Source organism: Leptonychotes weddellii, chromosome 5 (assembly GCF_054177405.1).
Source record: "Leptonychotes weddellii isolate Sample4059 chromosome 5, ASM5417740v2, whole genome shotgun sequence".
Lineage (NCBI taxonomy): Eukaryota > Metazoa > Chordata > Mammalia > Carnivora > Phocidae > Leptonychotes > Leptonychotes weddellii.
In genome coordinates, this window is record NC_138373.1 from 106,620,051 (window position 1) to 106,631,192 (window position 11,142).

At 43.0% G+C, this 11,142-nt stretch overlaps 1 protein-coding gene across 1 annotated transcript; it reads left to right on the forward strand.

Moving 5' to 3' along the window:
* The first annotated feature begins 392 nt into the window (after positions 1 to 392).
* RPS26 (ribosomal protein S26) lies at positions 393 to 2,804 on the forward strand. The gene is made up of 4 exons (XM_081821835.1): positions 393 to 506; positions 772 to 949; positions 1,899 to 2,029; positions 2,693 to 2,804. The coding sequence occupies exons 1-4, from the start codon at positions 504 to 506 to the stop codon at positions 2,726 to 2,728; spliced, it is 348 nt and encodes a 115-aa protein (XP_081677961.1). The 5' UTR covers positions 393 to 503; the 3' UTR covers positions 2,729 to 2,804.
* The last annotated feature ends 8,338 nt before the right edge of the window (positions 2,805 to 11,142 follow it).

An 11,142-nucleotide genomic window follows, 5' to 3' on the forward strand; every position in this document is an offset into this window, starting at 1 on the left:
AGAGAAATGAGCCGAGAGCGTCCCCCGGTGGCACGGCGCCGCCTTCAGTCACAGAGCTTCGGAGCCAAGGGCCGGCCAGCTTTCCACTACAACTCCCATGCACCTCCCCGACTCTGACCTCCGATAGGGAGTGCGATTTGTGGTCCTGCGCGGGAAATTTCCGCGCATAGCGTCGCAAAACCGGATAATTACAACGCCCAGGATTACTTCCGGGGTAAGGGTCCGTAGTGCTTAGTGGGAGACATATAACCCTAATTTTCTTCCGCCAGCCGGCTAAATAGTCCCATGGTCACTTTCTATCACGGATAACAAAACCCGAGAAACGCCTTTCTACCACTACATTTCAGCGTAAACGCTTAATAATGAAGAAAATCTGAGTGAAGTGGCTTTGCCGTTCTCGCTGTACGTCTCCTAAATAGTCTTCCTGTGTGCGCGTAGGGATCTCGTGCTATATAAGAGAGTCGGGACCGGCGCTACATTCTCTCTCGGGTCTCGCTACGAAGATGGTGAGTTGTGGCGCGTGGTGAGTGCTGGGGGTCCGCGTGGGGTCCTGAGAGGAACAGATTCTTGAGATTGTGGGGACTTGAAAGCCTGGATCATGGCGGAGAGTACATAGAGTGTGTATTTGCTTCGACCTTGGAGGGATGTGCAGAGGGGCTGAAGATCTGAGTAGAGCCATTCTCGGGGCTGCCGGCGCGATTGTAGCCGGTAGGGGGCTTAAGGTTGGGGAAGCTGCGCCCCATTGGTAACAGGATCTTCATTTTGATGCAGACCAAGAAAAGAAGGAATAATGGTCGTGCCAAAAAGGGCCGCGGCCACGTGCAGCCTATTCGCTGCACCAACTGCGCCCGTTGTGTGCCCAAGGATAAGGCCATTAAGAAGTTCGTTATTCGGAACATAGTAGAGGCCGCCGCCGTCAGGGATATTTCCGAAGCGAGTGTCTTCGACGGTGAGTGAGCTTCTGGCACAACCCATCCCCACCTGCAGGCTCTGTTTGTGGGCACGTTTCTGGCGCGTCCCAGGCAATTTCTGCGGGCCTTTAGGATTACTGTTGGTAGAAGAGACCGGTATTTTCGCTTCGTTTGTTTTAATTTTGTCTGGACAGAGTGGGGCCTTGTGTGATAGTGCAGTCTTTGGGTCATGATTTGTGGTTGCCTATTTAGAGGGTGAGATCGCAAAAGACTTGTAGAGTTTATCATGTATCAGCATTTGGGGAACACTAGGTATAAACATGAAAAACGTAGCAACCTTTCTGGATTGTTGAACACTCGAGTACCCGTTATAAAGATGTACAGACTAAATCTTAAGAATGTTTCAAAAATGAAGGTAGTCTAATTTGGTCAAGGGTGATCTTTGGAGCAGTGTGTTTTCTGTTATTTTGATCATTTTTTTTTTTAAGACTTTATTTGACAGAGACACAGCGAGAGAGAGGGAACACAAGCAGGGGGAGTGGGAGAGGGAGAAGCAGGCTCCCCGCCGAGCAGGGAGCCCGCTGTGGGGCTCGATCCCCGCCTCCGGGGATCATGACCTGAGCCAAAGGCAGATGCTTAACAACTGAGCCACCCTGGCGCCCCGATCATTTATTTTTCTTAAGACAAGTTAATTTACTTAGGCAAGGAGAAGGGGCCCAGGAACAGGCATTAGGACTGGTGCAACTGCTGAAGGAACTGGATTGTTGGTTTATTGCCAGTAGGCTGTGGATTTGGTACCTGTGGTGACAAGGGTTAGTAGGGGACTATTCATTTGTAAAAATGCAGATGTGTTAAGTTATCAAACTGAACGATTGCTTTGGAAGGAAACTTTGTAAGTAGGTTTATTTTTGACTGATAGAATGAGAGAACAAGTGCAATGTGGGTATGTAATACCTACTGTTATGCCTCTTACTTTCTGTTTCTCAGCCTATGTGCTTCCCAAGCTGTATGTGAAACTACATTATTGTGTGAGTTGTGCCATTCACAGCAAGGTAGTCAGGAATCGCTCTCGTGAAGCACGGAAGGACCGAACACCCCCACCCCGATTTAGACCTGCGGTAAGTATCTTTGTTCTTTATTTTTTCAAGATTTTAATTTATTTATTGCGGGGGAGCACAAGCAAGGGTAGAGGGAGAATCAAGCTCACTGCCCAGGGACCCAGGACCCTGGGATCATGACCTGAACTGAAGGCAGATACTTAACCCACTGAACCACCCAGCTGCCCCCGAGGTAAGTATTTTTTAAAAAGAGGTGGAAGCCAGAGGGGTGGTGGACAAGAGACACATGAGGACCCAAGGAATCTCAAATTAAGGTCTAAATAGGTAAGGTAGGTGGGACTCATATCTAAAACATTTGCTTGGAGACTGTTCTAAAGACGAGCTGTTAGGGGGCGCCTGGGTGGCTCAGTTGTTAAGCGTCTCCGGTCATGATCCGGGAGTCCCGGGATTGAGTCCCACATCGGGCTCCCTGCTCAGCAGGAAGTCTGCTTCTCCCTCTGACCTTCACCCCACTTGTGCTCTCTCTCAGATAAGTAAAATTTTTTAAAAAAGAAGAGCTGTTAGAATCTGTTTCAGATGGAATAATGTGGATGATCCACATTGACCAGTTTTCCATGCATGTATGACCCAAATGTATTCTTAGTGATGGGAGGGTAGTAGTCAAGTTCTTTGAGGGGGGATTCTTTCGTTGATGTTTCTAAATTTACTGTTCTGTTCTTTAAGGGTGCTGCCCCACGACCTCCACCAAAGCCCATGTAAGGAGCTAAGTCCTTAAGGACTGAAGAAAAGCTGTTCTCCAGAAAAAAAATAAATGGCGATTACACATCATACGGCATGTTGAGTGTATGTGTTGTCAGTGTGGGAGTTGTATGTGTCACCGGGACTGTAATTATTTTTACATTGAAGTGTGGAGTGCCACATAGTCTTTTCATGGGGGAGAAAGTTTATCAATGTAAGTAAAACCTCAGCTTGGGTTTCTTTTGTATTTGTATTCTTGGCCTCCCCAACTTGCATAGCTGTGAGGGGGGTGGTAAGGTACCCGTGGGTGTTAGATTAATGTCACCTTGCTAGTAGATGGTTGGTGTCTTAAAAATAGGGGTAAGGAACTAGGAGGGTCAGGAAGAACTTGAGTGAGGAGCACATCGGGAGATGATTTACGGACTGAGGTCTGCCTGACCCTGGTGGGGGACACAAAGACTTCAATAGGAAGTTCATGACTTAGCTTTTAAAGGGATCTGTATTCGGATCCTTGACTTCATAAAATTCACTGACTTGGAATTGGTCTGCTGCTAAACTTGTTTTTGGCCAATTTGCATCTTTCTGTGGTGTGTTTCTCTGTGGAATAAAGATGTCCAGGATACCAAAGGCATTCCTAGAAACTTGTGGTAGTCCCACAAGAGGAAAGAGAATTGCCACACAAAGTATGGAGGAAAGCTCTATCTTATTTCATTTGTGTGACAATGGTTTTTTCTAGAGTTCAGAAATTAGAAAGTTACTGGGTAGGAATATGGATTGATAATGACTGGCTTTGCTAATGAAGTTACAGGATTACCCCCACCCCCAAACTAAACTAAGCTCATAGCTTGGATGATTTGATTAAAATATACATTCAGTTTGTCCAACTCTTGGTTTCAGCTCAGCTGTTGGGTCATCGTCTTGGACTTGGAATTGAGCACTGCGTCAATCTGCTCAGCAGGAAGTCTGCTTCCCCCTTTCTCCCTCTGCCCCTCCCCTTGTGTGTGCACTCTATCTAAAATCTTTATTTTTTAAGGGGCTCCTCTGTGGCTCATCATTAAGCCCCGCATCAGGCTCCTTGCTTCTCCCTCTCCCATTCCCCCTGCTTGTGTTCCCGCTCTCGCTTTCTGTCAAATAAAACCTTTTTAAAAAAAGATTTTTTATTAGCATGAGCAGGAGTGGAGGGGAGAGGGAGTAGCAGACTCCCTGCTGAGCAGGGAACTCCACACGGGGCTCAATCCCAGGACCCTTGAGATCAGGACCTGAGCTGAAGGCAGATGATTAACTGACTGAGCCACCCAGGTGCCCCTCTCTTTAAAATCCTTTAAAAAAAAAACAAAAAACATTTCAGTGGGAGGGGTCCCGGGGTGGCTCAGTCAGATTACTGGTTTTGGCTCAGGTCATGATCCCTGGGTCCAGAGATAGAGCTCTGCCCTCAGTGTGGAGTCTGCTTGTCCCTCTCCCTGTGCTCCCCACTCCCCCACACACGTGCTGGCTTGCTTGCTCACTGGCTATCTCAAAATCAAAATAACACATTTCAGTGGGGAAACATTTTTCTAAGTGCCTATTCAAAGGAATATGATAGCAAGGAGTAGAGTATTTCAGAGCCTAGAAGTGGCCCTGTTACTGAACTCTAACTGAAAAAAAAATTGCTGACTCCAACTTGCTCATGGTCAACATACCAGTGCATGTGCTGGAACAGCTGTGGCAAACCCTGAATTTGTGAGAACACATTGTAGGTAAGAGTCCCATCTTCTGGGGAGGCCCACAAGGCTTCTGCTCCTTCATTCCTCTGGTGTAATGACCCTTTTACACCAGGAGCAAACACTGGTTAGAAGAAAGGTCAGAGGTAAAAACGCTAAACCTGGTTCTCTCAAATCCCAGTTTGTTAAAACCAGATTCAGGTAGTAGATCAGGCCATGTAACTACGACAGAATTTTTCTTGAAATATTTATTAGGCTCAGCCTATCTTTTTTTCGAGATAGGTTTTAACTGGCTCTCCCAGGACTGGGAGTTTAAAAGTTGATTTGTGCTTTTTTTAAAAGATTTTATTTTTAAGTAATCTTCACACCCAACATGGGACTTGAACCCACAACCCCCCAAGATCAAAAGTCACATGCTCTCCTGATTGTGCTTTTTTTTTTTTTTTTTAAGATTTTTATTTGACACCGAGAGAGGGAACACAAGCAGGGGGAGTGGTAGAGGGAGAAGCAGACTCCCCACTCAGCAGGGAGCCCCACATGGGGCTCCATCCCAGGACCCCAGGATCATGACCCGAGCTGAAGGCAAATGCTTAATGACTGAGCCACCCAGGCGCCCCTGATATGTGCACTTTTTTTGAGAGAGCACTAGTGGAGTGACGGAGGGACAAGGAGACTCCCTCCTGAGCAGCTCTATTCCAGGACCTTGAGATCATGACCTGAGCCAAGTCAGATGATTAACTGACTGAGCCACCCAGACCCCCCCCAGGTTTGTGCATTCTTAAAGTGTGATCCAGGGGGCCTGGCTGACTCCGTTGGAGTGTGCAAGTCTTGGTCTTGGGGTTGTAAGTTCAAGGCCCCCATTGGGTGTAGAGATTACTTAAAATCTTAAAATAAAAAATGTGATCCTATCTCCAGGGAGCATACATTCCAGAGCCTAACACAACTAAGAATTGGTTGAGCAATTTTTCTACTTGCAGATAATCCCAAATTCATTGAGATTTTGGAGTGCCAGAGATGACAAAGATTTTCATGGGCTTCAGGCAGCAAAGTAGCCCCATTCCACCTCCCAACCCAACACCCATTGCAAGTAACTCAAACCTTGCTTTGTCTGATGGGCAGCCAGGACATCGTTTTCATGTCATGCCATTGGAAGTGCCCCACAAGTCAGCTTGAGGTTCTCTAGATGGTTGGGCAGTAAAATGAACAGCCTGCTCTGCTAAACTATTGTGGACTAAAGTTCTACTACCTGGTCGCCAAAAAGATGGTGTAGACATCTGAGTCCCTATCTCCCACTCCCACCTACTTTGAGTGGACTTTATTAGGTGTGGAAAAGTTAGTTGCAATCTCAGCACCTCCCTAACTTTCTGAAGTATCCTCCAATCTCAATGTATAAAGTATTCAAGCCAGGTGCAAGTCTCTGGGCTATTCCAGTATCTGGTCTGCCTTTGAGGTAATTGGATTTGAAGTCAATTCCCTGTGGTAATCAGGATTCATTCATGTCCTGGGCCACTCTTTGCCTCAACCCCAAATCCTGTACTTCGTTTTGTTTTTGCCTACATTACCATAACTTATCATGTAGGAGGACAAAATTATTGTCACACTATTTAGGTTAATATCCTGCTTCTTTAGTTTATACATTTAATTTATTTTAGTAACTATTAGGTATAGAGGGGTGTTCACTTCATATGCATTAATAAGCTAATAGGTTTGTCAAAGGAAGCTGAGCCAGTAGATGAAAGAACAGGCTAGAATCTAGATTCGTTCATTTATTCAATAAGTATCACTTGCCACTGTGCTTGGCACTTAAGTTTCTCAGTCCAGTCTCCCATTAAACAGAGCTGTCGGGTTAAGAACCTAAGAGAGTAGACTCTTAGATGTAAATCTCCCCTCTGATAATTCTAGCTGTGTGACCCTGGGTGAGTTATGTAACCTCTCCAACCAACTTTTTCGTTTTCTTTATTTTTTTAAATCTTTTTTGTTAAGGAGGCTCCATGCCTAATGTTAGGCTTGAACTCAAAACCCTGAGATCAAGACTCCTATGCTCTACTGACTGAGCTAGCCAGGCACCCCTCTCTTCAATTTTCTAATCTTTAGGTGATCATTCCTATTTCACAGTATTTTTGTGAGGTTTAAGTGGTATAAAACAATCACTTACTCAAGAAATATTTATTGAATACCTATAATGTGCCAGCCATTTCTAAATACTGAAGATATTAGCAGTGGCCAAGATAAAAATACATAGGGCTTACATTTTAGTGGGGGAGCAGTGTGAGAGGGTGATCGGGTGTGAAGAAGGGCTGTAGTTTTCATGTAGGTTTTATATAAAATGCCCTTATGTCTATAAGATAACATTTGATCAGAAAACTAGAAAGATCAAGCTGTTCGGATAAATGGGGAAAGAGCTTCCTAGCAGAGGGAGCTGTGCAAATGCAAGTGCAAATGTCTTCAGGAAAGAGTATGCCTGGCATGTCACAGAAAAAGCAAGGCAGTCTGGCTAAATTCAAGTGAGCTAGGGGAAAGTGGTTCAGATCTACAATCCTTTATATGAAATCCTTGAGATCTTACTTGCTTTTGAATTTATTTTGACATTAGAACAGTAATACAGAGCATATACTATTTAACATGTAACATCCTCAAAGGGATCTGGAGCAGTACCCAGGATCAAAACATTTCTATTTCTGCAGCAAAATACAAGAATAGTCATGTAAATTACCCAACATGAGTTTCCTATCAGGTTTTGTTGCCATATGAGTTCCAAAAATCCTGGGTTTTAGAGCTGTTTTAATTTGTTTTAGAGCTGATAAGAGGTTGTTTTAGAGCTGATAAGAGATTGTCTACCTACCTGTGGTACACAAAGTTAGATCATGTGGGGCCTTGTAGGCCCTGGCCAGCTCTAGACTTCACTCAAAAAGTGATGGTAAACAATGAGATGCCACTTCATACCCTCTAGGATGGCTTTACTATGAAAGACAAGTTCTGGACAATGTGTGACAAAGTTGGAACCCTTGGGCGCCTGGGTGGCTCAGTTGGTTGAGCGACTGCCTTCGGCTCAGGTCATGATCCTGGAGTCCCTGGATCGAGTCCCGCATCGGGCTCCCTGATAAGCAGGGAGCCTGCTTCTGCCTCTGACCCTCCCCCCTCTCATGTGCTCTCTCTCTCATTCTCTCTGTCTCAAATAAATAAATAAAATCTTTAAAAAAAAAAAAAATAAAGTTGGAACCCTTGTACACTGCTGGTGGGAATGTGAAATGGTGCACTTTTGGAACACAGTCCTCAAAACGTTACAGTTAACATATGACCCAGCCATTCTACTCCTAGGTATATACTCAAGAGAAATGGAAATACATATTCACACAAAAAGTTGTACATGAATGTTCATAGCAGCATTATTCATACTAGTCAAGAAGTAGAAACAACCAAAATGTTCCTTACCTGGTGAATGGATAAATAAAATGTATATCCATACAAAGGAATATTATTTGGCCATGAAAAGAAATGGAGTGCTACTATGTGCTACATTGATGAACCCTGAAAACATACTAAGTGAAAGAAGCTAGTCATAAAAGACCACATGTATGATTCTATTTACATGAAATGTCCAGAATAGGCAAATTTATAGAGATAGAAAGTAGAGTAGTGGTTACCTAGGGATAGGGAGGTTGGAGGAGAGGGGAGTGACTGCTAAATGCGTGGGGTTTCTTTTAGGGGTAATGAAAATATTCTAAAAGTGATTGGTGATAGTTACATAGCTCCGTGAACCATACTAAAAACAGTTGAATTGTACACTTTAAATTGTTGAATTATGTAGTATGTAAATTATACCTCAGTGAAGCTGTTACAAAAATAAAGTGAAAAAATAAAGTGTGATGGTAATCCATTACTTTTTTTAATTTATTTGTTTTTTCCTTTGGAGAGTTTTGAGCACAGCAGTGACATGATCTGACTTAGATCTCTGAGTTCGGGATGAGTCTTGGCTATTCATTTTATTATACCACAACTACCTCTGAAATGCTAGATAAGTATTTCCCAACTTCAAGCATTTGTGTGCCTCTTTTGCTATTTCTGCCATATCTACACTGTCATTTTCTTTGAATTGACTCACTTTTTATATATATTTATCATGAAAAAGGAAATCATATCAGTATTCTAAATGGAAAACTAATAACTTGCCATAAATAGAAGGTAATGTTTTTTTCAAAAACAAACTACATAAGATTTTAAATTAAAAAAAAAAAGTTGGGATGCCTGGGCAGCACAGTTGGTTGAGTGTCCGACTCTTGGTTTTGGCTCCAGTGGTGATCTCCGAGTCATGAGATTAAGCCAGTGTTGGGCTCCACACTCAGGGTCTCCTTAAGATTTTTCTCTCCCGGGCACCTGGGTGGCTCAGTTGGTTAAGCGACTGCCTTCGGCTCAGGTCATGATCCTGGAGTCCCGGGATCGAGTCCCGCATCAGGCTCCCTGCTCGGCGGGGAGTCTGCTTCTCCCTCATCCTCCCCCATCTCATGCTCTCTCTCTCTGTCTCATTCTCTCTCTCAAATAAATAAATAAACTCTTAAAAAAAAAAAAAAAAGATGTTCTCTCCCTCTCCCTCTGCCCCTCCCCCAAGTGCTCTCTCTCTCTCTCTGTCTCTCTCTAAAATAAACAAATCTTTTTTAAAAAGTTTATTGCTATTTTTATCACCAAAATGGTTTTTATCACCAAAAATGATACTACCCAAAGTCATCCCATGTATGTCCATTGGAAATGTCTCTTGAGCTGTAAGCTTATGAGGTCAGGGACAATATCTAGATGGTCAATTATATTGCCTGACATACAACAGGTACTCAACATTTGTGGATAACTAAATATGCTGGGCTTATTGAAAAGTCAGGGATGAATGAAATAATCTCCTTTGTGTGAATAAGAATCACCTCTGCCAAATGAATAAATTTCATTTCTAATCCTACCTCCAAAAAAGCAGGATTCAAAGATCTTGAGTGTACGGGGCACCTGGCTGGCTCAGTTGGTAGAGCATGTGACTCTTGATCTTAAGGATCCTGAGTTCCAGCCCCTTGTTGGACATAGAGTTTACCTAAAGCAACAACAACAAAGATCTTGAGGGTAGAGTTTGGGAATCTGCATTTTAATAACATCCCAAGTGAATGTGATACAATGGGTGTACAGGCCATACTTTGAAAAATATTAAGGAATTGTACTAGAAAAAAAAAAGAATATGCATGATTGATTTGCTCTAGTTTGGGAATAGAAACATGGAAATTACCGTGTTGCTTCAGTCATGATTGATTGGTGGATGGAGGAGTCCAAGATCAATTGGGAGAAAGGGGAAGCCAAAAAGAAAAATAAGGATGGCTGAGGAACTGAGAGTGTTGAGCAAGAGGGCAAGGTCAGAAGGCATAGGGGAAGTGGTAAAACATATAATGCAATATTTAAGACCTACAACAAATATTTATATATCCACCTCCCAGCTTAAGAAAGAAAGGGTTAGGGGCGCCTGGGTGGCTCAGTTGGTTAAGCGACTGCCTTCGGCTCGGGTCATGATCCTGGAGTCCCAGGATCGAGTCCCGCATCGGGCTCCCTGCTCGGCGGGGAGTCTGCTTCTCACTCTCCCGCTCCCCCCTCTCATGTGCTCTCTCTCATTCTCTCTCAAATAAATAAATAAAATCTTAAAAAAAAAAAAAAAAACTTCCTTTAAAAAAAAAAAAAAGAAAGAAAGAAAGGGTTACCTGTAGAGTTGGATCAGTCTGTGAACTCCCCACTAATTGCATCCCACTCTTTCCCTCCGAGTGGTAACCACGACACTGAAGTTAGCGTTCATCATCCACATGAATTTCTTTGTACTGATATTATGTATGTATATATTTCTTCACATTTTACATCCAAGTGAAAATGTTAAATAGATATAAAGGTTTGGAGTTTAAGGGAAAGAGGCCTAGGCTGGAAATAAAAATTTGGGTATCATCACATTATAATTGGTTTTTAATTCATGAAACTGGATGAGGTTGGCTAGGAAAGGAATATATAGATGGGAGGGAGGACGAAAGAGAGAGAGAGAAGACTAGAGACTGAATCCTGTATACTTCAAGGTTTAGTAATCAGGGAGATGAGAAACCAGCAGGAGACAAAAGGAAAGGCCGATGATGTAGGAAGAAAACTAGGATATGATGAGGGTCCTAGAAGTCAAGTGAAGAAAATGTTGCAAGGAGGAGCAAGTGATCAACTGTGCCAACTGCTGTTAATAGGTTAACTAAGTTAAAAATTGAGAATATGGAATTATTGGTGACCTTGAGTTTTAGGCTGGTCCAATGGTAGTGGGTTATCAAAACTTATTAACATCAGTGTCACTAGAGTTGGTATACAACCCCCCACGGCTAAATTTGACTGGCTTTAAAAAAAAGTTTTTTGTTTTTTGTGGGTTTTTTTGAAGATTTTATTTATTTATTTGACAGATAGCGAGAGCAGGAACACAAGCAGGGGGAGTGGGAGAGGGAGAAGCAAACTTGTCCCTCTCCCTTGTGCCCCTCCCCCTGCTCGTGCTCTCTCTCTCTCAAATAAATAAAATATTGAAAAAAAAAGAATAGTGGAAAACAGAAAAATAAAATCTCTGATCTAGTGATGGAAAATCAATAGATATATAGTGAAAGAGTAGTGAGTCTTTAGCTTCAGTGGGAGGTAAGCTGGTAGATTGTGTTTAGTGTAAAGGAGAGGCTATACATTAAAGGGAATATTTGAAAAAAA